Raw genomic sequence first — 25,665 nt, 5'->3', positions numbered from 1 at the left:
GATGTTGGGTATTGATAACAGAAAGGAGGAAATGAGAGAAGACTTTCATGTTTTAATCTGGATAACCTGGAAGTCTTTTTCTGGGATATGGAAGACCTGAGGAGGAGGGAATCGGGAGAGGCACAAAGGGATATCATGTGTTTCTTTTGGAATCTGTTTAACTGAAGATGCCTGTAATACATCCAAGGAGAGATAATATTCAAGCAATTGAGTATCTTCTTCTACGAGTTACAAAGACTTCTACAACAGAAGTCTAAGGTAACCAAGCCATTGAAGTAGATGAGGTTTTCTTGGTGCAAGCGTGCTAATTCTCTTCAATCTTGTCCAATTTAGAAAGCCCATGGACTGTAACCCTCCAGGCTGCACTGTCTCTGCATTGGCAGGTAGGTTCTTGACCACTAGCACCACCTGGGAAGCCCTTTTCTTATGGTATATACAATTATAAGAGAACAGTGTTTAGGGAAAAACCCTGGAACATCAATCAAGTTGAAGATAGAGACAAAACAGAAGCCAGTAGAGTACTGAGGATGTCTGACCAGGCAAGTGTGGGAAAAACCAATGTATTATGTGTCTCAGAAGCCAAGGGGTAGGAATGTTTTAGGAAAGTTGGAATATTGTTTCATGTTAAAGAGAAATGAAGAAAATAAATCATTTCCAAAGATAGAGATTCTGATTATAGAGAATTGGGGTCCTGTAAAAATTGTAATTATTGTGATGAGAAAAATATAAAATAGTTTTACAAAGCACCTAAGAGCCGGTTTATCATAGCAATAAGTTCATTCTGAAATTCAGGTTTTCAAGGGCACTATTACTTCTTCCTAAAGATACTGGAGACAGAGCATGATGGGAAGGAATCAAACTACTGTCTCAGAGTTCCTCCTGCTGGGACTGCCCATCAAGTCAGAGCATCAGAACCTGTTCTATGTCCTGTTCCTGGCCATGTATGTTACCACCGTCCTGGGGAACCTTCTCATCCTCGTCCTCATTTGCCTGGACCCCCACCTCCACACACCCATGTATTTGTTTCTCTGCAACCTGTCTTTCTCTGACCTCTGCTTCTCCTCTGTCACAATGCCCAAACTGCTGCAGAATATGCAGAGCCAAGACCTGTCCATCCCCTATGCTGGCTGCCTGACACAAATGTACTTCTTCCTGTTCTTTGCAGACCTGGAGGACTTCCTCCTTGTGGCCATGGCCTATGACCGCTACGTGGCCATCTGCTTCCCCCTGCACTACACCGCCATCATGGGCCCCAGGCTCTGTCTCTCCCTGGTGGTGCTGCCCTGGGTACTGACCACATCCCATGCCATGTTACACACCCTGCTCATGGCCAGGCTGCATTTTTGTGAAGACAACATGATCCCCCACTTTTTCTGTGATTTGTCTGCCCTGCTGAAGCTGTCCTGCTCTGACACTCGAGTGAATGAGCTGGTGATATTTTCCGTCGGAGGCCTCATTATCGTCACCCCATTCCTACTCATCATCATGTCTTATGCACGAATTGTGTCCTCCATCCTCAAGGTCCCTTCTGCCAAGGGCATCTGCAAGGCCTTCTCCACCTGTGGCTCCCACCTCACTGTGGTGTCTCTCTTCTATGGGACAATTATTGGTCTCTATTTATGCCCATCAGCTAATAATTCCACCGTTAAGGAGACTGTCATGTCTATGATGTACACTGTGGTGACCCCCATGCTGAACCCCTTCATCTATAGCCTGAGGAACAGAGACATGAAAGGAGCTCTCAGAAGAGTCTTTTGCAAAAAGAAAAATGCCTTCTCTCTATGACTGTAAAGTTAGGATGATGATAAAGTTGGGATTTCTACACAATTTTATTTAGTAGGTATATTAATATCAATATTATGATATTAACCCAGATTTCTGTTTTAAATGATCTTTTTTTTTTTTTACAATGACTTAGTAGGATATTTTCCAATAAGTAAAAGAGATACAGTGGAGGTATGTAGTAGGACTTGGAAAGGGGATGTCAGTGACCTCCTAGCTGGATCTTTCTCATTTTTCTCTCCAGGTAACTCAAAGAAGCTTCATTTTTAAATTTCCAATTAATCTTTGTGCCCTCCCTCCACCTTTTTTTTTTCATTACTGTTTTCAATGTTTGATTTACTGTTGAAATAAACACTATTGTTTACTGAGCATTTACTCATTTACTTGTTGACACACCCTCTCCCCTCTGCCCTTGACACACCACCACCTTGGACAGACGTTTCACGAATGAAGAGACTGAAACTGCAGAATCTGGGCCCACAGTAGGATACTCATATTTACTGAACCAGACAACTCCCAATGTAGTTACTTTTATCATCCTCCCACTTGAAAACATGGAGGCGACTAAAAGAAACAGCACAGCTGCGATAGCTTGTAAAAGAGCATTAATTTGGGATGTGCTGCCTCCTTGCCCACTGTGGGCCGCTGTGGCAGCAAATTCTTGGGCAAGTGATCCCTTCCTAAACCTGGCCCTTTTGGATATATGAGGCCACCATCCGGGCCATGCCATGCTCCTAGGAAGGCCACTGAGAACCCAGGTCTGCCACACTAAAGGTGGAGAGGGGAGCCTTTTCTTCAGCGTCTGTGTCCCTTTTTTAAACAATTAATTTATCATGTTTTCTGAAAAAGTAACAAAAAACATGCATTATATAATACTGTGTCCTCGAGATCAATACTATTTAAAATTCAAAATTCTCCCGTGCTTACCTCCTGTAAACTGGATTTTTCTTTTCTTTTTATTTTTTTTGCTTTGCAATACTGTATTGGTTTTGCCATACATCAACAGGAATCCACCATGGTTGTACATAAGTTCCCACTCCTGAACCGCCCTCCCACCTTCCTCCCCATACCATCCCTCTGGGTTATCCCAGTGCACCAACCCCAAGCATCCTGTATCCTGCATCGAACCTAGACTGGTGATTCATTTCTTATATGATAGTATACATGTTTCAGTGCCATTCTCCCAAATCATCCCACTCTCTCCCTCTTCCACAGAGTTAAAAAGTCTGTTCTGTACATCTGCGTGTCTTTTGCTGTCTCGCATACAGGGTTATCATTACCGTCTTTCTAAATTCCATATATATGTGTTAGTATACTGTATTGGTGTTTTTCTTTCTGGCTTACTTCACTCTGTATAATTGGCTCCAGTTTCATCCACCTCAGAACTGATTCAAATGTATTCTTTTTAATGGCTGAGTAATACTCCATTGTGTATATGTACCACAGCTTTCTTATCCATTCATCTGCTGATGGACATCTAGGTTGTTTCCATGTCCTGGCTATTATAAACAGTGCTGCGATGAACACTGGGGTACATGTGTCTCTTTCAATTCTGGTTTCCTCGGTGTGTATGCCCAGCAGTGGGATTGCTGGGTCATAAGGCAGTTCAATTTCCAGTTTTTTAAGGAATCGCCACACTGTTCTCCATAGTGGCTGTACTAGTTTGCATTCCCACCAACAGTGTAAGAGGGTTCCCTTTTCTCCACCCCCTCTCCAGCATTTATTGCTTGTAGACTTTTGGATTGCAGCCATTCTGACTGGTGTGAAATGGTACCTCATTGTGGTCTTGATTTGCATTTCTCTGATAATGAGTGATGTTGAGCATCTTTCCATGTGTTTGTTAGCCATCCGAATGTCTTCTTTGGAGAAATGTCTATTTAATTCTTTAGCCCATTTTTTGATTGGGTCATTTATTTTTCCAGAATTGAGCTGCATAAGTTGCTTATATATTTTTGAGCTTAGTTGTCAGTTGCTTCATTTGCTATTATTGTCTCCCATTCTTAAGGCTGTCTTTTCACCTTGCTTATAGTTTCCTTTGTTGTGCAGAAGCTTTTAATTTTAATTAGATCCCATTTGTTTATTTTTGCTTTTATTCCCAGTATTCTGGGAGATGGGTCATAGAGGATCCTGCTGTGATTTATGTTGGAGAGTGCTTTGCCTATGTTCTCTTCTAGGAGTTTTATAGTTTCTGGTCTTATGTTTAGATCTTTAATCCATTTTGAGTTTATTTTTGTGTATGATGTTAGAAAGTGTGTACTCTTTTTTGACCCCGTGGACTTTAGCTCACCAGGCTCCTCTGTCATGCCGTACGGCAACTAAGCCCATGTGCCCCAGCTATTTAGGCCTGTGCGCCAAGAGCCCATGCTCTGCAACAAGATAGGCCACCGCCACGAGAAGCCCACACCCCACGACTAGAGTAGCCCCTGTTCACGGCAACTGCAGAAGAGCCCAGACACAGCGAGGAAGACCCAGCACAGCCAAAAACAGTTAATTATGGCTTTGTGGCCATAGAAAACTGCAGCAGCAGGAAGAGCTGGAAACTAGGAGGCATTCTGACACATCTGCCACACATGTGGCAGGCGCCAGTATGTTTTCCCACAGAAGTAAGAAGGCAGAAGTACTTCAGTGGGATTCACACTGGGTTTTCTTTTCTATCTTGATTTGAGGAAGAATTGAATATGATCAGGGCGTCTTTCTCTTGTCTCTTATTCTAGTACTTCCTATATATTTGCATATGGTTGTGTCATGTAGGTAACTACTCCGTGTTAGTTACAGATCATTTATGGGAAATGGTGTTTTACTGAGAGATTCTTCCACCCTGAGAATCTTTCCAAAGTATGTCTTGGGACTTCCCTGGCAGTCCAGTGGTTAAGACACTGAGTCTTCACTTCAGGGAGTGCTAGATTGATCCCTGGTCAGGGAACTAAAGTCTCACATGCTGCCCAGAATGGTCAGAAAACAAAAACAGAAAACCCAAAAAACCAATGTCTTTCTTGGCACTTTACTCAAACCACTGAAGCTCTCTTGTTGCCCACAGAAAACAGCCTGTTACACTCCTCAGAATTTTTAGGGGACTACCGTATGGTTCCTGCTTGTTTTATGACTTCACAAAAAGTGACTTCCATCCTCTTTTACCTCTGGAAATGTAGGCTCCAACCGCAAGTGTCTACTGTCCATTCCCTAAACAGTCAGTGATTAAGCTTTCATGTATGAGCTTCTCTCCATCCCCACCTTCCCCAAAGTATAGTCAGGTGTGATCAGTGATTGTAATCAGTCATTGCTCCAGGACCCTGAGACCATTTGTCCTAGAGAAAGTGAAAGTGTTAACCGCTCAGTCGTGCCTGATTCTTGTGACCCCATGGACTGTAGCCCACCAGGTTCCTCTGTCCATGGGATTTTCCAGGCAAGAATACTGGAGTGTGTTGCCATTCCCTTCTCCAAGGGATCTTCCTGACCTAGGGATTGAACCTGGATCTCCTGCATTGCAAGCCGATTTTTACCATCTGAGCCACCATGGGAGATGGTGTCCTAGAGAGGCCTCAAGTAATTACTTTGTTTTTAATGAGCTCCTCCAGGACACAGACTCCTCTGGGATGCAGGGCCCGTTTGGCCCAAGGATGTGCAGAATGAGAGATGTGAATAGGATTTTCCAGATGTCAGAGATGACTTTAGAGGCTGTTATCTCACATGCCTTAGTGAATAAAGGAGAGCAGGATCTTGGGTCACAGTCCTCTCACAGTGGCTAAGGTGGGCAGAGAGTAAATAAGCTGGTCCATTAGGGTTTTTCCAATCTGAGAGTCTTGAATTTTCAGGTTGTGTGGTATTCTCCAGGAGAGTTTTTCAAGTTAGGTAATGCTTTCCTTTTCTACCTCTCTGCTTCCCAAAACTTCACTACATTTGAGAAATTTTTATTAAGGTTCACATGTTATAATCTATTTTTATTACTCACAACTCTTGAGGTAAGTATTAATGCTGTACTTCTGAACCCTTGTTTTATTTCAAAATTACCTTGGAGCTTTAAGAACTGTGTATGGGCTTCCTCTCAAAGACTGTGATTATATATCTCAGGGGTCCAGTGATCTTTATTTTTAACAGTGTCATGTATTCTTGCTACTCATGGTGAAGCCCATGGACTGAAGAGGGGCATTACCTGGGTGCTGATTAGAATGCAGAAGCAAGCCTACTATATAAAAATCAGTGTTTACAAGCACTCCTAGCAGATTTTTCAGGGATATTAAATTTAAGAAGCACTACCCTAGATTTCCTCAAGTGCAGTTCTGCCTGAAAACTACTGAATTAACAGGTGAAGAAGGTGAGAGGCTCATGGCACCGTCAGTGAAAACATCCCCTAGTCCTGTCTCTGGTTTGTGATTACTAGTCACACTCTTAATACAGATGTGATCCCCAGTCACACAAATGGGGTCCTGCTCCTTTGCCAGGGTCTCTTCCCAGTGTTTTGCCTCTATGTAATATCCATGTGAAAACCTACTGACGTAGCTGGATCAGCTAGCATCAAGGGGTGAAATCCCAGCTGTTGGATTCAGTTATGTCTTTAATGAAAGAGTTTCCACATCTAATGATGCTTCTCTGCTTTTTCGCCCACTGTGAGGTGCACTATGGAGTGTTAGGTTTCTCCAGAGAAACAGATCCAATGGAGAATTTTATCTCTATCTATCCACATATGTGCCTATGTCTCTATTATCTATATCATCCGTATCAGTGTAATAGGAGTGTGTTTGAAAGGGCTTCTCAGGTAGCTCAGTGGTAAAAATCTGCCTGCCAGCGCAGGGGATACAGGAGGTATGGCTTTGATCCTGGGCTGGGAAGATTCTCCTGGGGAAGGAAATGGCAACCTGCTCCAGTATTCTTGCCTGGGAAATCCCACGGGCAGAGGCGTCTGATGAGCTACAGTCCATGGGATCGCAAAGAGTTGGACACGAACAAGAGACTGAGCTACACCCAGTGTGTCTGAGGTACAAGAATCAATACCACGGGGACAACATTGTTCCACCCATTTTGTAATACAGGGTCAAATTTAGTGCTAAATGGTCGAAGGTGGTGAGTTTCTGTCCTGAGAAGGGTTAGTAAGAGTAGTGATTCTAACTTAAAAGGAGTTTTGCTGGCTTTAAAGTTGGAGGAATGCACATTGTAACCTGAAGCACAACCAGTGGATGTTTATGAAACACCACTTGTATGCAGGCACTGGGCCGGGTGCTGGCTCTGCGGCAGCTGTGAAGGCAGACATGAGCCTTTCCTACGTGGAGTGTATAATCCGGTAAGGTAGCTATAGAGAAATGACCCCATTGTCATGGAGTGCTGTGGGGACAAGAAGGATGCTTGGAAAAAGCAGTGCATTCTCCTCTGGCCTGGGAGTGCTAGGGAAGGTTTGCAGGGCAGATGACATGAAATGTATATGAAGGACAAATATGGGAAGCCATGGGAAGAGGGAGCAGAAGGGAGAGAACTCTAGGGAAGAGGAACAGTGAGTGCAAAGTGCTGGAGCAAGAGTGTTGTGTTTAAGTCCAGCTCTGCTGGAGAGTGAAATGTGAGTACATTTGTGGGGCCAGATGAAGTCTCAGTTAGGCAAGAGTGAGGTCATGAGTCACCCTTTGAAGGGAATTTGCCTTTACGTTAAGAGCAATGAGAATCCATGAAGACTTTATGGAGAATGGTCATCCATTTTTCATCTTAGAATGCTTACTATGATGAAAGATACCGATATAGAGTGTTTCAAGTATGGAAGCAGGGAGATAAATCAAGAGGTTGTTCCAAAGATTGAGATTGATATATACACCCTACTACGTATAACATATATATATAATATATATATAATAGATAACTAATAAGAACCAAATAATAACCTATTATATATATAATATATATAATAAATAACTAATAAGAACCTAATGTATAGCACAGGGAAGTATACTCAAATCTCTGTAATGGCCTATATGGGAAAAGAATCTAAAAAAGAGTGGAGATATATATATATATATATATATATATCCAGAGACAAGGGTTTGATCCCAGGGTCAGGAAGATCCCCAGAAGTAGGAAGTGGCAACCCACTCCAGTATTCTTGCTTAGGGAATTCCATGGACAGAGAAGCCTTCTGGGCTACAGTGCATGGAGTTGCAGAGTTGGACATGACTGAGCATGTGCATGCACACACACACACACACACACACACACATACACAACTGACTCACTTTGCTGTACACCTGAAACTAACACAACATTGTAAATCAACTATATTCCAATAGCATTTTTTTTTCACAAAAAGATTTTTCCAATAGTACAAACAAGATATGATGTCAGGCTGATCTAAGGTGGTGACAGTGTGGATAAGGAGTCGGTGAAGGAGAAAGAATTTCTGGATCTTGATGACAGATGTTGGGTATTGATAACAGAAGGAGGAAATGAAAGAAGACTCTCATGCTTTATCTGGATAACCTGGAAGTCTTCTTCTGGGATATGGAAGTTTAGAGGAGGAGGGAATCGGGAGAGACACAAAGGGAGACCTTGTGTTTCTTTTGGAATCTGTTTAACTGAAGATGTAGATGTACTATCCAAGTAGAGATATTACTCAGGCAATTGAGTATATTATTCTATGGTTTAGAGAGACATCTACAACTGAAGTCTAAATGGTAATCAAGCCATTGAAGTAGATGAGTCTTTCTTGGTGCATGTGTGCCAAGTCGCTTCAATCTTGTCCAAATCTGTAACCCCATGGAGTGTAACCTGCGAGGCTGCACTGTCTCTGCATTGGCAGGCAAGTTCTTGACCACTAGCACCACCTGGGAAGCCCTTTTCTTATGGTATATACAATTACAAGAGAACAGTGTTTAGGAAAAAACCCTGGAACATCAATCAAGTTGAAGATAGAGACAAAACAAAAGCCAGTAGAGTACTGAGGATGTCTGACCAGGCAAGTATGGGAAAAACCAATGTATTATGTGTTAGGTAAAGATGACCAGGACACCAAAGGAGTGTCTAACACGCTTTTAATGGGGAAGCGCTCCCAGGCGGGGTTCCTGGACCTGAACGAGGCAGGTCGAGGAAGTCCGGGACCAGACCATGTTGGGGGTGGTTTTTATACGTTTGTTGTGAGGGCTGGTCAGGCTAGATGGATGGGGGTTCGGATAGGTCGCCAGGCCGAGGCGTCGCGGGCAGATAGGTCCTTCTATGTGGCTGGGGTGGGGCGGCTTTAGCTGGTGAAGTGTGTTGTCATTGGTCCCCGGGATCTGGGAGGCTCCTTCCATTAGGGACTTCCCCCGCCGGTGGGAGGGAGAGGAAGGGAGGCCCATCATGGCCCCTGAGGTCTGGCTTTACATTACGTATCTCAGAAGCTAAGGGATAAGAATGTTTTAGGAAAGTTGGAATATTGTTTCATGTTAAAGAGAAATGAAGAAAATAAGTCATTTCCAATGGTAGAGATTCTGATTATAGAGAATTGGGGTCCTGTAAAAATTGTAATTATTGTGATGAGAAAAATATAAAATAGTTTTACAAAGCACCTAAGAGCCAGTTTCTCATAGAAATAAGTTCATTCTGAAATTCAGGTTTTTGTGACACTATTACTTCTTCCTAAAGATACTGGAGACAGAGCATGACGGGAAGGAATCAAACTACTGTCTCAGAGTTCCTCCTGCTGGGACTGCCCATCAAGTCAGAGCATCAGAACCTGTTCTATGTCCTGTTCCTGGCCATGTATGTTACCACCGTCCTGGGGAACCTTCTCATCCTCGTCCTCATTTGCCTGGACCCCCACCTCCACACACCCATGTATTTGTTTCTCAGCAACCTGTCTTTCTCTGACCTCTGCTTCTCCTCTGTCGCAATGCCCAAACTGCTGCAGAATATGCAGAGCCAAGACCTGTCCATCCCCTATGCTGGCTGCCTGACACAAATGTACTTCTTCCTGTTCTTTGGAGACCTGGAAGACTTCCTCCTTGTGGCCATGGCCTATGACCGCTACGTGGCCATCTGCTTCCCCCTGCACTACACCGCCATCATGGGCCCCAGGCTCTGTCTCTCCCTGGTGGTGCTGCCCTGGGTACTGACCACATCCCATGCCATGTTACACACCCTGCTCATGGCCAGGCTGCATTTTTGTGAAGACAACGTGATCCCCCACTTTTTCTGTGATTTGTCTGCTTTGCTGAAGCTGTCCTGCTCTGACACTCGAGTGAATGAGCTGGTGATATTTTTCGTTGGAGGGCTCATTATCGTCATCCCATTCCTACTCATCATCATGTCTTATGCACGAATCGTGTCCTCCATCCTCAAGGTCCCTTCTGCCAAGGGCATCTGCAAGGCCTTCTCCACCTGTGGCTCCCACCTCACTGTGGTGTCTCTCTTCTATGGGACAATTATTGGTCTCTATTTATGCCCATCAGCTAATAATTCCACCGTTAAGGAGACTGTCATGTCTATGATGTACACTGTGGTGACCCCCATGCTGAACCCTTTCATCTACAGCCTGAGGAACAGAGACATGAAGGGAGCTCTCAGAAGAGTCTTTTGTAGAAAGAAAATTCACTTCTCTCTTTGATGGTAAGGTTGGTATTTCTATACAATTTTATCTAGTAGATATATTAATATTGAATATTATTTCAAAATTTTTTTATCACCATGTAAACTTTTGTTAAAATGACATAGAACATAATCATTCTATAGGTAAAGTGTAGTTGCATAATTGAACTAGGGAAGGAGGTCTTGATGATCTTGTAGCAAGGTCTTCCTCTTTTTCTTCCCTATGGGACCCTCTAAAAACACATTTTAAGATCAGCTTTTTTAATGATCTTCACACTTTGCATGCTTATGCTAATTTAATGCAGGAGTTTTTTTTTTTTAAGTTATAACTTTGTTTTGATTCTGGTATTATTTTAAAATAATTATACTCTTAGATCAGTGAAATAAGATCCACACTTCGCAACCTCCCAGCCCCCCCTAAATGTGTCCTATTCACTTTTCCAGGCACATTTTTTACATCATTTTATATCTTAGCTTTCTTTCTCCCTCTGATTTATTTTTGTATTTACCTTATGTTTTTTTGACCTTGTTACCAAACTCAAGTTCAGCTCCTCATTGCTCAAGAATCCAATGCTGCGAGACAAGTGTTGGGTAAAAGGAAAGCTTCCTTTATTGAGGAATTTGGCAATCCTGGGAAGAATGTGAAACCATGTCCCAAAGAACCAACTCCAACTTGCCAAGTCTTGCTCAGAGATTATATTGGGAAAAGAAGAAGGGATTACTTGCTGGGGACAGGGTTATGGGGTCCATGATCTCTCATGGACAGTTTTCTGATTTGTTGGTGATGAGATAACCAAGAGTCAATATCATCAACCATCTGGTTCCAACCCACCTGGGGTCATCATATCTGTTAATTCCAAATTCCTAAGGCATCCCTCTCTTTCTGACCCCTTTGGTAACCATCAGTTTGTTTTCTGTGTCTACGAGTCTGTTTCTGTTTTATAAATAAGTTCATTTTTATCATATTTTTAGATTCTACATATAAGTGATATCATATGATATTTGTCTTTCTCTGTCTGACTTATTTCACTTAGAATGAAAATCTCTAGGTTCATCCATGTATTTCACTCCTTTTCATGGCCAAGTAATAGTCTATTGTGTGTGTGTGTGTGTTTGTATCACATCTTCTTATCTATCCATCTGCTGATGGACATTTAGGTTATTTCCATGTCTTGGCTATTGTAAATAGTGCTGCTGTGAGCATTGTGGAGTATGTGTCTTTTAAAATTATAGTTTTCATTTTTTCTAGGTATATGCCCAGGAATGGGACTGCAGGGTTATATGGTAACTCTATTTTTAGTCTTTTAAGGAAACTCCATACTGTTTTCCATAGTGCTGCACCAATTTACATTCCCACCAAGAGTGTAGGAGGGGCTCCTGTTTCTCCACACCCTATCCAGCATTTATTATTTATAGACTTTTTGATGATGGCCATTCTAACTGCAGTGAGATGATACCTTATTGTAGTTTTGATTTACATTTGAAGAGTCAATTTTGTATAGCAAAATCAATCCATTTGACAAATTCATTTTGACAGTTCATTTTAACAAGCTTTGCAATCTCAAATTTTAACGTTGGTTTTCCTCAGATACATTCAATGCAATCAAATCATATTCTCATGGAATTATTTTTTGGAAACTTATTTTTTGACAAACTTATTTTGATATAGAGAAGTTTGACATATTTCACTGCATAAACATGAAAATAGTAAGAAAAAATAAGACAGAGAAATGACAGACTATAACATGTCTAACAGACACAAGATTAAAATTCAAAATACCCAGAGAGCTCCTACAAATACATTAGAGTAAAATGACAGCTGAACAGAAAAAATGTATAAAGAACATTGAGAGAAAATTTATCAAGAATAAACAATATGAAAAGATGCTCAAGTCAATGTTAACCAGGGAAAAGCAAATGAAAAAAACATGAAGTGGTAATTGAATGACCACATAATTGACAATTTAAGAAAATTTGGAAAACTCAGCAGTGGTCACAGGACTGGAAAAGGTCAGTTTTCATTCCAATCACAAAGAAAGGCAATGCCAAAGAATGCTCAAACTACCACACAGTTGCACTCATCTCACATGCTAGTGAAGTAATGCTCAAAGTTCTCCAAGCCAGGCTTCAACAGTATGTGAACTGTGAACTTCCAGATGTTCAAATTGGATTTAGAAAAGGCAGAGGAACCAGAGATCAAATTGCCAACATCTACTGGATCATCAAAAAAGCAAGAGAGTTCCAGAAAAACATCTAATTCTGCTTTATTGACTATACCAAAGCCTTTGACTGTGTGGATCACAACAAACTGTGGAAAATTCTTAGAGATGGGAATACCAGGCCACTTGACCTGCCTCCTGAGAAACCTGGATGCAGGTCAAGAAGCAACAGTTAGAACTGGACATGGAGCAACAGACTGGTTCCAAATTGAGAACGGAGTACATCAAGGTTATATATTGTCACCATGCTTATTTAACTTATATGCAGAGTACATCATGAGAAATGCTAGACTGGATGAAGCACAAACTGGAATCAAGACTGCTGGGAGAAATACCAATAACCTCAGATATGCAGATGACACCACCCTTATGGCAGAGTGAAGAAGAACTAAAGAGCCTCTTGAAAGTGAAAGAAGAGAGTGAAAAAGTTGGCTTAAAGCTCAACATTCAGAAAACGAAGATCATGGTATCTGGTCCCATCACTTCATGGCAAATGGATGGGGAAACAGTGTCAGACTTTATTTTTTTTGGCTCCAAAATCACTGCAGATGGTGACTGCAGCCATGAAATTAAAAGATGCTTGATCCTTGGAAGAAAAGCTATAATCAACCTAGACAGCATATTCAAAAGCAGAAACATTGCTTTGCCAACAAAGGTCCATCTAGTCAAAGCTATTGTTTTTCTGGTAGTCATATATGGATGTGAGAGCTGGACTATAATGAAAGCTGAGCACTGAAAAATTGATACTTTTGAACTGTGGTATTGGAGAAGACTCTTGAGAGTCCCTTGGATAACAAGGACATCCAACCAGTCCATCCTAAAGGAAATCAGTCCTGAATATTCATTGGAAGGACTGATGATGAAGTTGAAACTCCAATACTTTGGCCACCTGATGTGAAGAACTGACTCATTTGAAAAGACCCTGATGCTGGGAAAGACTGAAGGCAGGAGGAGAAAGGGGTGACAGAGGATGAGATGGTTGGATGGCATCACCGACTCGATGGACATGAGTTTGAGTAAACTCCGGGAGTTGGTGATGGACAGGGAAGTCTGGTGTGCTGCAGTCCATGGGGTCGCAAACAGTCGGATACTACTGAGCCACTGAACTGAACTGAACTGATAATTGACAAATTTATAAATGATTAACCTATGATAAGAACAAGGATACAGGAATAAGAGCACACGCACATGTATATTCCAATTTTCTTGATGTATAGTTTACATACAAGACAATATACCCATGTAAAATGTACAGCTCAATGAACTTTGATAATTATAAGCATTCATATAGCCTCTATCCCAATCCAAAGCTGTAATAATTCCACTACTTCAAAATTTGCTGTGACCCTTTGAAATCAAAATCCCATCCCTGACCACCAATCTGATTTCTATTTATTTCATCTCTGTAGTTACAGATTAGGCTTGCCTGATTTTGAAGTTCATACAAATGGAATCATTTCTATGTACTCTTTTGTATCTGGTATATTTAGCACTACACAATGTTTTGTAGATTTAGCTATATAATTCCATGCCTTGGTAGTTTCTTTTTATTATGGAATGGTATTCCATTGTTTGAATATGGCACAGTTTGTTCATTCATTCACCTTTTGATGGACATTTTCATTGTACCCAGTTTTTGAATTGTTGAAGGACACTGTCCCTTTCCCCACTGAATTACCAGGTCACCTGTGTATGAAGTCAATTGACTTCGTATGGGTAAATCTATTTCTGGACTCTCTTCTCTTCCATTGATCTATGTACCTTTTACTTATCTGTCTTTACTCACATATTCACATCATTTTATCTCTTACCTCATTTTTCATAATGTATTCTCCTATCTATAGCATCTCTTCTGACCTGAACTGATTCCAAATGGAACTTTTTATCTTCTTTATTATAGCAATGCATTTTGGTCTGTTTAATGTCATTTGCCTTAAGTTCAACTTTGCTGCTAAAAGATAAACCATGCTGTTTGTGTTTATTATCATAACATACTTTTCTTATTTTATTGGCAGTAAAGTTAAACAGAATTCTTCCCATAATACTATTTCAATATTATGGCTTTTTAATTTTTGAGCTGTTTATTTTAATTAATTCCTTGATTGTTTGGATTACATACTCTAGTTATTTTAAAAGTTTAAAAATGGTACATGAATGCTATTTTATTGAATTTTCACGTATTTCAGATTTTCCTTTTGTATGTATGCTTATATAAGAAGGACAAATTGGCTAGGTATAGAATTTTGTGGACATTTGTTTTCCCATTTTTCAAAATTGCTCTCAAGAAATCTGAGGGAAGGCTGACTACTCCTTTTCTCTCTGCCCCTCATATGACCATCTTCTTCCCCGTTGAAGCTCATGGGATTATTTCTCTAAACTTAAATTTCATCAGATTGTTTTTGTATTAGATGACTTTTGCTACAATTTTTTTTTCATAACACAAGTCCCTTTTGATTTGTAAGTCTGCCTCTTTCTTCATTTCAAGAGAGTCTTTTACTATTGCATCTCGGAACATTATTGTTGTTCCTTTTCTCCTGCTCTACTTTTGTAAGATCAATCTTTTTTTTGGTGGCAACAGAATTGAAATGCATACAATGTAGGCAGAAACGGTGACTTTTATTTTCTACAAATTATGAAAAAAACAACTTGCAATATTGTGATTCTATAAATATTATCATTACAGGAGCAAGATATATTGTTGAACTCATGGATTTAAAAAATGAAACATAATGTCATTTGTTTATATTTATGTCACATACCATTCTCTCCTCCTTTCCTCCCTGTATTGATTATTCTATACTTCTTTCTTCTTTCTTTCCTCATTTTTCATATATTATAGTGCTTGAAAATTTCAAACATCAGGACATTTAACCACAGAATTCAGCATTCAGGAGCTCCTAGAAACAAGAACAGTCTCATATATGACTGTAATCCTATTATCACATCTAAGAAATTTAACATTAATACATATATATTTAAAATAATCTGTATACAAATTCCCCCAATGATAAAGGCTTGTTTTCTGAGATTTGTTAACATAATTAATTGTGTTAATTATACACCATTTTTTGTTTTAGTCCCAAAGTCGTGTCCAACTCTTTTGTGACCCCCATGGACTATAGTCCACCAGGCTCCTTTGTCCATGGAATTTCCCAGGCAAGAATGCTGCAGAGGGTTTCCATTCCCTTCTCCAGAGCATCTTCCCAACCCAGGGATCAAATCCATGTCTCCTGCACTGCAGGCAGACACTTTACCGCTAAGCCACTGGAAAAGCCCACTTATATACCATACCATACACCCATTTAAAGTATAAAATTGAATATTTTTGTATATTCAGAGTTGTGCAACCATCACCACAATTTTAGAAATTTTTATTACTGCCAAAGAAATCCCATGCCCGCTGACAATCACTACCCATTTTCCCTTAGCAATTGCCAATCTCCTTTATTTCTCTATGGATTTGCCTATTCTGATATTTCATGTGAATAGAATTATACAATGTGACTTTTGTGACTGGCATAATGTTTCCAGGGTTCATCCATCTTGTAGTGTGTATCAGTACTTCATTTATATTTTATTGCTGAATAATATCCCATTGTATGGATACACCACATTTATTTACCTAGCTAACAATGAATGCTTGTTTCCACTTGGGGGCTATTGTGAATAGTGCCAGTATGACCATTCATATACATATATTTGTATTTCAATATTTTTCAGGTATATACCCAGGAGTGGAATGTCTGGGTCATTCAGTAATTCTATATATGACTTTTAGAGGAATTTTCCAAATTATATCACTCACATTTATCCTCTCCCAGTGAACCCCATCCTCTGCTCTCTTTCAAACACACCCACTGTATTTCAGCCACAACGAAACTCTTTCACTTTGTCAGAAGCTCCAGGTGCTCTCACCCCTGGGTTTTTCCATTTACCATTTTCTCTCTCTGGATACTTTCATCTTTTCCTGGAAGACTCGTCAGCTACCACTTCAACTTCATTAAAAAAAAATGTCTTCTCTGACCCACTGGTTAAGCTTAGGTGCCTTGCTATATACCCTTATCACATCCTGTATCTCCCCATGATAACATTTATAACACTCAATAGTGGCTTGTTTTGTTGTGATGTCTGCCAGTTAGACAATAAGCTTCCAGAGGGCAGGGACCATGTCTTCCTTGGCCACTGTTTTCCCTGTATCACATGGCTCAGTGTTTGGTGGATGGCAGTTACCCAGAAAATATTTCTTGAAGGAATGCATTAATGATTTAATAGATTATTTCTTGGTTGAATCTGTCTACACATGACTTGCCATCATGGAGCTTAAAGTCTACTGGAGGAGAGAAGATTGGTATATTTGGAAGCAATCTTTGGATGACATAAAATAATGGTGATGAAATGCTACAGTACTTGACTCTGATACCTGTTGTAGGAGCCCAGAAGATAGAGAAGGTAGATATTATCGTGGGCTGTGATGATCAAGGAATGCTTCCTTGAGAAGCTCAGACTTGGGGTGAACGCAAAATTCTGTCCCTGGACATGACTTACTCAGCAATGTGGCTCAGAACTATGGCTCAGTAAGGGGGATCAAGTACTAGGTTTGTTATTAATGAGTTTCTTTGGGACCCAGGGATCCCAGGGGTCAGGGCATCATAGAAGAGAGGACTCAGAAGACAATGGCAGAGCCTCTGGCTGGAAATGTACGACACAGAAGTAGCAGACAGGAAGCAGGCTCAGGAGCCACACTCAGACAAGCTGGATAAGCTGGAAGTGATTCTAAAATCTCCTTTAACAGGTAACAGGACACCCTAATTCTATAGTACAGCTCCTTCTGGGTGATTCAGAAGTCATCATTCTCATTGTTTTCCATCCTCAATAGTGATTCCCATCTCCAAATGTAGTTGAGAATCACCAAAGCTGTTATTGGGAACTAATAAGCTATATATTTGGAGAGTATGTTATACTTTGCATACAACCATCACTCTAAACCCACAATTCTTCAAGGGGTATAAGACTCACCGATGGGGAGCATAAGGTTGGAAAAGTTCAGCAATTTGCCAAGATCGACTGCTGATGTTTTTCGCTGTTTAGTCTCTAAGTTGTGTCTGACTCTTTTGCAACCCCATGAACTGTAGGCTCCTCTGTCCATGGGATTTACCAGACAAGAATACTGGAGTGGGTTGCCATTTCCTTCTCCAGGGGATCTTCCTGACCCAGGGATCAAGCCTTCATCTCTTGCTTGGCAGGAGGATTCTTTACCACTGAGCCACCTGGGTCATTAAATGATGGAATCTGACTCCTCTGGGCTCTGAAATATTTTGCTTGTGGGTGAGCTAAACAGAAAGAGACTGTCCTGGTAGCCCCTTTCTGTGAAGCCAGTCTTCCTCACCCTCCATCAAACTGCCCTGATATTAATATCTTTAACTCGGGATAAATTTAGTTCCTAAGTTGAGAGGAAATCCGCACTATCTGGGCTACAGATGTGCTCTGTTCTTTGGGTCCACTGAGCATCCTCCCACTCTTCCTCTGTCCCAAGTTCAAGGCAATCTCTTTCTGATTTGCTGGGACAAAACTTTACTTCATCTCCTAATTCTGGCCAAATCATTTTTTCTTTACCAGAAAATTCCGTTCTCATTCTGGGGCTCAGGCTTTTGGAAATCAAAGCCAGGAAAAGGTGTGGACTCTTTCTGCTTTCCTCCCACATCTCTATCTTGAGGCAATGAATACAGACCTGACTACCTACCTGAATGGGGGGAAGTGAATGTGAGATGCAAGGAAATAAATCTTTCAAAGATCAATGTCTTACAATTATTCCAGACCCAATTTTTGAGATATTCGCAGCCTGAGAGGGTTCAAGGATCATTTAATTACCCCCTCCTTGAATTGGTTCATTTGCCTCTCATTTTTTCTGGTTCTGCTGCTTTTGTTCATGCCCACCAAGGTGAGTCTTTTGTTTGCCCTCCTGCTCTGTTCTCTGACCAAAAGGAAAAGTTGGTTGTATTTATGGGTACTCTGAAGTTGACTGCAAGTATCTCTCTTTAATGTTCAGATGTATGAATAAAAACATTTCCCAAATTCCCTGGCTGTCCAGTGGTTAGGACTCTATGCTTTCACTGCCTAGGGCCAGGGTTTGATTCCTGGCCAGGGAACTAAGATCCCACAAGCTGCCCAGCACTGCCAAAATGCAACTACAACAAAACCCCACACATTTCCCACTCCCTCTTGCAGAATAATTTACTCTCAGAACTCATTCTTCCTGTGCTCTCTTCCGTAAGACTTTTTCTCAATAATATATATTCATCTGCAACGTGTAACCAGTTCTGGAAACCCTCCTGGCTAAAAGTTAAGCTCTGAAGTTAGACTGTTGATTTAAGTCCCAGATCTGTTGCTTAATAGGTATGTGACCTTGGGCAAGTTATTTATTTTCTATCTAAAAAATGAAGATAGTAGTACCTATCTCATGGGCTTCCTTGGTAGCTTAGATGGTAAAGAATCTGCTTTCAATGCAGGAGACCCAGGTTTGAACCCTGGGTCAGGAAGATTTCCTGGAGAAGGGAATGGCAACCACTACAGTATTCTTGCCTGGAGAATTACATGGACAGAGGAGCCTGGTGGGCTACCATGGAGTTGCAAAGAGTTGGACATGACCGAGCTACTAACACACACACACACACACACACACACACACACACACAGTACCTATCTCATATGGTTGCTGTGGAGAGTAAATGAGTCAGTGCATATTATGCTTTTATCCCAGTGTTTAGCAAGAGCAAGCACTGACAAATGTTTCCATGCTCTTGTTACCACTGTCATCAGTCATCATCACCATCATCATCACCATCGTCATCACTACCACAAGCACCATCATCTTACTCACCGTCAGCATCATTCCTGAGTGGTAAGGATGGTGACTAATTTTCTGCTTGATATTATACTGTTTGTATCCCTAAGTGAGAGGCATACAGATTTAGACTACTTCCTGTCTACTTTCAGATCATGCTGCTCTGACGCCATCCACGGTTCTGTTATGGAACATTCATGGAGAATTTTGGAATTTGATTGAATTTGACCCATAATTTCATATGCGTTTGTTGTTTCCTTTACATAAATATTTATTTACATACTTGGGAGATTTCAAATAAAGTAGTAAACAACTGCTATGACTTATGGGCATTTAATGAAAATATTTTTGAAAGTTCTGCTATATATATATATATATATATATATATTTAGGCTTATACTTTCATACAGATTTTTCCTAATTTTCAAAAGGTAAAACAAAAGCAGCAGGAAAATGGGAAACCAAACAGTCGTCTCAGAATTCCTCCTCCTGGGCCTGCCCATTAGACCTGATCAGCAAGACCTGTTCTACGCCCTGTTCCTGGCCATGTATGTTATCACCGTCCTGGGGAACCTTCTCATCCTCGTCCTCATTTGCCTGGACCCCCACCTCCACACACCCATGTATTTGTTTCTCAGTAACCTGTCTTTCTCTGACCTCTGCTTCTCCTCTGTCACAATGCCCAAATTGCTACAGGACATGCAGAGCCACATCTCGTCCATCCCCTATGCTGGCTGCCTGACACAAATGTACTTCTTCCTGCTTTTTGCAGACCTGGAGAGCTTCCTCCTTGTGGCCATGGCCTATGACCGCTACGTGGCCATCTGCTTCCCCCTGCACTACACCGCCATCCTGAGCCCCAGGCTCTGTCTCTCCCTGCTGGTGCTGTCCTGGGTGCTGACCATCTGCGTTTCTTTGTTGCACACCCTGCTCACGGCTCGGCTGTCTTTCTGTGCTGATAACGTGATCCCCCACTTCTTCTGTGACATGTCAGCTCTGCTAAAGTTGGCCTGCTCTGACATTCAGATAAATGAAACGGTGATTTTTATCTTGGGAGGGCTTGTCATTATTGTTCCATTCCTGTTGATATTTTTATCCTATGCACGAATTGTGTCCTCCATCCTCAAAGTCCGCTCTGCCAGGGGTATCCGCAAAGCTTTCTCCACCTGTGGCTCCCACCTCTCCATGGTGTCTCTCTTCTATGGGACAATCATTGGCCTCTATCTTTGCCCTTCATCTAACAACTCTACTGTTAAAGAGACTGTCATGGCTGTGATGTACACTGTGGTGACCCCCATGCTGAACCCCTTCATCTACAGCCTGAGGAATCAAGACATAAAGGGAGCCCTGAGAAGAGTCTTTTCAAAATGGACAGTTAGCTTTTTTTTCAACCAGTGACTTTAAAGATTAAGGGATGTTTTAAAACAGTAGGTGTAATACTGACAGTGAGTAGTATTCCAAACAGCCTAGGTAGCACCCAAGCTTGGTGCTGCTGGTGCAGCCTGCATAGAACCCCCAAGAAGAGTTTCCCCCAAATGTCATTAGAGGCAGGTTATATTGTGTCTCTTGGGTTTATCACTGAATCTTGATTGTGATGTACCATGATGCGTAGTGGACACTCAATGACTATTATTCAATTTTGAATAAATACCACTGTATTTTGGTGATTATTGCACTCAAGGAATGTATTGTTGTTTAGTTGTTAAGCTGTGTCCAACTCTTTGCAAGCCTGTGGACTGTAGCCCACCAGGCTCCTCTGTCCAGTATGCTGCTGCTGCTAAGTTGCTTCGGTCATGTCCGACTCTGTGTGACCCCATAAACGGCAGCCCACCAGGCTCCCCTGTCCCTGGGATTTACCAGGCAAGAGTACTGGAGTGGGGTGCCATTGCCTTCTCCATCTGTCCAGTATAGTAGTTCCTAATTCTCTAAGAAACAAATCCAAATTTCTCAAACACTTCTGTACTTTGCTTCTGCCAGACATGTCTACTCCATGAAGAATATCTTCCAGTTTATTATGTGTTACTCTTGTAACTTTATTCTCTAGGAGCATCATTTTTCCCCTTGCTGACCTATTCAGTTTTTAATTTTATTTTCAGGTGTTGATTGATTCATCCACTTAATGACCACATTCTAAAATTATTCTGTTTCTTTTAACTGTACCAATCATTTGTCAGTTAATGGCAAGTTAATTACTTCTGATGTGTGCTGTGCTAAGTCACTTCAGTTGTGTCCTACATTTTGCAATGCCAGGGACTGTAGCCCTCTAGGCTTCTCTGTCCAAAGGATTCTTGGGGCAAAAATACTGGAGTGGATCTTGCAACCATGCCCTTCTCCAGGGGATCTTCCCAACCCAGGGACCAAACCTGAGTCTCTCGAGTCTCCTGCATTGGCAGGCGGGTTCTTTACCACTAGTGCCACCTGGAAAGACCTGCTTCTTTTGGTACTATCTATATTTTTTATTTTATTTTTAATTAAAAAAATTTAAAGTCTTTGTCGAATTTGTTTCAATGTTACTTCATTTTTTTTAATGTTTTTTTTTTTTTTCTGTCCATGAGTCATGTGGGATGTTAGCTCCCTGACCAGGAATTGAACCCATACTCCCTGCATTGGAAGGCAAAGTCTTAACCATTGGACTGTCAAGGAAGTACAAGGTAGTATCTATATTTTCGATGAGAATTCGTCTTTTGAATTAAAATTATATGGATTGAATCACAGAGTTCTGTTATGAATTGTTTAATTTATAGACATTAAAATGGTGGCTCACCTATTGCTCAAGGTAACACAAATAGAGGCTGAAGACTAAAGTCTATTTATGACTCTGAGGTAGATTTTTTCCTCTGGAATATTATGTCTGAAAGTATCTGGTGCTTTCTTTGTTTACTTCTTTTCTTATCAAGTATATTACAAGTGTCTTGATCTCGAAGACAGGTGCCCTCTCCTCTCTATGGTGCCTAACTCAGTGCCTTGAATCTGCTAGATATAGAGAATAAATATCTATTGATTTGATTTGAATGCATTGATGTGTTTCTTGAAAAGAATTTGTCTTAAAAGATCTCACCTTTAAAAAAGTCTTCCTAATAATGCCAACTTTTACTTCATTTCTTCTTAAAAATTTTTATTGATTTTGAAAATAATACATTCTCACCAAGAAATAGCCAAACAACAAAGAAATAAGTAATAAGGTGGAATATGTGGGTCCTCCATTGTTCTTCACCCTCTCCATGATGGCAGTTAAAAGCTGGGGCATACTTTTCCAGTTATTTTCTGTATTTATATATTATAAATAAATAGGACTAAATCGTAGCTGCCATTTTCTCATTATCACTTCAAGTATGTTCTGAATTCATCATTTCACGTAAGGACATGTAACTCTTCTAGAAGCTATGTAATGTTTTGTTAAATGGATGTTATTTACCATAATTTATTTAAATAATCTATTCTTGGTGGACATTTGGGTTGTTTTCAGTTTTTTATTGTTTTGAATAATAAATTCAATTTTCAGAAATGGTATACTCAGTCACAGGATATGGACATTTTTAATTGGGTAGAAACTGTCAAATCACCTCCAAGGAATTCTTCTCAAGTAAAGCCTCTTGATGAACGTGAAAGAGGAGAGATGAAAAAGTTGGCTTAAAGCTCAACATTAAGAAAACGAAGATCATGGCATCCGGTCCCATCACTTCATGGGAAATAGATGGGGAAACAGTGGAAACAGTGTCAGACTTTATTTTTTTGGGCTCCAAAATCACTGTAGATGGTGACTGCAGCCATGAAATTAAAAGACGCTTACTCCTTGGAAGGAAAGTTATGACCAACCTAGACAGCATATTCAAAAGCAGAAACATTACTTTGCCAACAAAGGTCCGTCTAGTCAAGGCTGTGGTTTTTCCTGTGGTCACGTATGGATGTGAGAGTTGGACTGTGAAGAAGGCTGAGCACCGAAGAATTGATGCTTTTGAACTGGTGTTGGAGAAGACTCTTGAGAGTCCCTTGGACTGCAAGGAGATCCAACCAGTCCATTCTGAAGGAGGTCAGCTCTGGGGTTTCTTTAGAAGGAATGATGCTAAAGCTGAAACTCCAGTACTTTGGCCACCTCATGTGAAGAGTTGACTCACTGGAAAAACTCTGATGCTGGGAGGGATTGGGGGCAGGAGGAGAAGGGGACGACAAAGGATGGGATGGCTAGATGGCATCACTGACTCGATGGACATGAATCTGAGTGAACTCTGGGAGTTGGTGATGGACAGGGAGGCCTGGTGTGCTGCGATTCATGGGGTCGTAAAGAGTTGGACACGACTGAGCGACTGAACTGAACTGAACTGAAACTCCTTCCAAAATTAAATGACAGTGGTCATTTCTTTACAGTATTCTCAATGCTGAGTATTTTGCCTTCAGAATATTTGTTGTTGTTGTTAAGTCGCTCTGACTCTTTGCGACCCCATGGACTTAACAGTCCATGGAATTCTTCAGGCCAGAATACTGGAGTGGGTAGCCTTTCCCTTCTCCAAGGGATCTTCCCAACCCAGGGATCGAACCCAGGTCTCCCACATTGTAGGCAGATTCTTTACCAGCCGAGCCACAAGGGAAGCCCCTCAGAGTATTTATATCATTAAATAACTAGATCTTTCCCAAAGTTTCTAGAAAAGGAGTCTGTAGAAACGTGGACTACATTGCAAGGCATCTTTAAGAAACCACTTAAAAAAACCTTAGACCTGCTCTGTTTCTCTAATTTCTTCTCCTCCCACGGGGTTGCTGCTGGTCACACTCTCCCCTCTCTCTCTCTCCCAAGATTCATTTCCTCCTCGCCTGCTTGTTCCCCTTCCATTTTTCCAAAATTTAGAAGTAGATTCTGTTTCAGACATTCAAGCAATACAGAAAGGAATTTGGCTTATTGCTCTGTCCCCATCCCCTTGAATAAACACCTTGTCCTGTTGGCTTCAGATCTAATTTTTAATTTAAAAAGAAATAAGACATTGCGGGATTAAAGGTTGTTTGGGTTTTGGAAAGCTATAAAAAGGAGGGGGAGGGGAGAGTGGCGTTCTTCTGTAATCATTATTATTGAGATGCCAGTGAGTCCAGACCTGCCGTCACACCTCTTGGGGGTGCAGCCCTCCACCGGAGCCCCCTTTTTAGGGCACCCTTGACTTCTTTATTGCGCAGGCTGTAGATGAAAGGGTTCAGGGTCGGGGTAACCACCGCATAGACCACGCTGGCCAGGCGGTCGTAGCGGGCGGAGTAGGCAGACGATGGCCGGAAGTAGACGGAGAGGATGGAGCCGAAGAAAAGCGACACCACCACCAGGTGGGCCCCGCAGGTGGAGAAGGCGCGGCGCCGACCCCCTGCCGACCGCACCCCCAGCACCGCGACGAGGATGCGCGCGTAGGACAGGGCCACCAGGAGCAGCGGGGTCAGCACCACGGCCAGGCCCTCGGAGAAGATGGCCGTCTCCGCGGCCAACGTGTCCGAGGTGGCCAAGCTCAGCATTACCGTCATGTCGCAGAAGAAGTGGCGCACGGGGGCGGCGCGTGGGTAGGAGAGCTTGGAGATGAGCAGCGTGTGCAGCAGCGAGTGCAGGTTAGCCACGGCCCAGGACGCCCCCACCAGCGCCGCGCAGCGCCCGGGGGTCATGACCGCCGCGTAGTGCAGGGGCCGGCACACGGCCGCCGCCCGGTCGTAGGACATGGCCGCCAGCAAGTAGCTCTCGGTGATGCCCAGAGCCACGAAGAAGTACATCTGGGCAAAGCAGCCCCGGAAGGACACGGCCTGGCCCGGGTGGAGCAGGCCGGCCAGCAGCCTGGGGACCGTGACAGTGGTGAAGCAGACGTCCACGAGGCTCAGGTGACCCAAGAAGTAATACATGGGGGAGCGGAGGGCCGCGTCGGACCTCACCAGCACCACCATGCTCAGGTTGCCCAGGGCATTGACCAGGTAGACGCCAAGGAAGAGGAGGAACAGCAGCGGGTGGATGTCTGTGCCGTCCATCAGGCCGAGGAGGAGGAACGCTGGGCGGGAGGTGAGGTTGGCCAGAGCCATGGAGTGGCCGCCACGGTGGGGGCGCGGAGGGGAGAGAGGAGACAGCCCAACGTAATCTGGCACCTCTAGGTAGATTTCTGCATGTTTTAAAATATGAATATTTTTGAAAACTTCTGCTTGCTAAAATGGGGTAGGGACCACACTGCTCATCCAATAATCCTAGTTTTATGAAGAAACTTAGTCTCAGAAGGGTGTTCTGGGCACTGGGGTGTCTCAAGCTTGGGAGTAGATCTGATCTGATTTTGAGTCCTGGCT

General features: G+C 42.0%; 4 protein-coding genes across 4 annotated transcripts; 3 read left to right on the top strand and 1 right to left on the bottom strand.

Moving 5' to 3' along the window:
• The first annotated feature begins 840 nt into the window (after window positions 1-840).
• LOC138083273 (olfactory receptor 1E2-like) lies at window positions 841-1,785 on the top strand. The gene has a single exon (XM_068977056.1). The coding sequence runs from the start codon at window positions 841-843 to the stop codon at window positions 1,783-1,785; it is 945 nt and encodes a 314-aa protein (XP_068833157.1).
• Window positions 1,786-9,391: 7,606 nt separating this feature from the next.
• LOC138083395 (olfactory receptor-like protein DTMT) lies at window positions 9,392-10,336 on the top strand. The gene has a single exon (XM_068977272.1). The coding sequence runs from the start codon at window positions 9,392-9,394 to the stop codon at window positions 10,334-10,336; it is 945 nt and encodes a 314-aa protein (XP_068833373.1).
• A 9,494-nt stretch (window positions 10,337-19,830) lies between these two features.
• Window positions 19,831-20,775, top strand: LOC138083749 (olfactory receptor-like protein DTMT). The gene has a single exon (XM_068977590.1). It carries the CDS (start codon window positions 19,831-19,833, stop codon window positions 20,773-20,775), a length of 945 nt encoding a protein of 314 aa, XP_068833691.1.
• Window positions 20,776-24,432: 3,657 nt separating this feature from the next.
• On the bottom strand, window positions 24,433-25,410 carry LOC138083601 (olfactory receptor family 1 subfamily R member 1 pseudogene). Its single transcript, XM_068977438.1, has one exon. The coding sequence runs from the start codon at window positions 25,408-25,410 to the stop codon at window positions 24,433-24,435; it is 978 nt and encodes a 325-aa protein (XP_068833539.1).
• Between the last annotated feature and the right edge of the window lie 255 nt (window positions 25,411-25,665).

This window comes from Capricornis sumatraensis, chromosome 8 (assembly GCF_032405125.1).
Source record: "Capricornis sumatraensis isolate serow.1 chromosome 8, serow.2, whole genome shotgun sequence".
NCBI classification, from domain to species: domain Eukaryota; kingdom Metazoa; phylum Chordata; class Mammalia; order Artiodactyla; family Bovidae; genus Capricornis; species Capricornis sumatraensis.
This window is presented reverse-complemented; position numbering and strand designations above follow the sequence as displayed.

What these genes read in the sequence shown, in the direction of transcription:
- LOC138083601 (XM_068977438.1), bottom strand. Translation starts at nt 25,410, where the DNA reads ATGGCTCTGGCCAACCTCACCTCCCGCCCAGCGTTCCTCCTCCTCGGC.
- LOC138083749 (XM_068977590.1), top strand. Translation starts at nt 19,831, where the DNA reads ATGGGAAACCAAACAGTCGTCTCAGAATTCCTCCTCCTGGGCCTGCCC.
- LOC138083395 (XM_068977272.1), top strand. Translation starts at nt 9,392, where the DNA reads ATGACGGGAAGGAATCAAACTACTGTCTCAGAGTTCCTCCTGCTGGGA.
- LOC138083273 (XM_068977056.1), top strand. Translation starts at nt 841, where the DNA reads ATGATGGGAAGGAATCAAACTACTGTCTCAGAGTTCCTCCTGCTGGGA.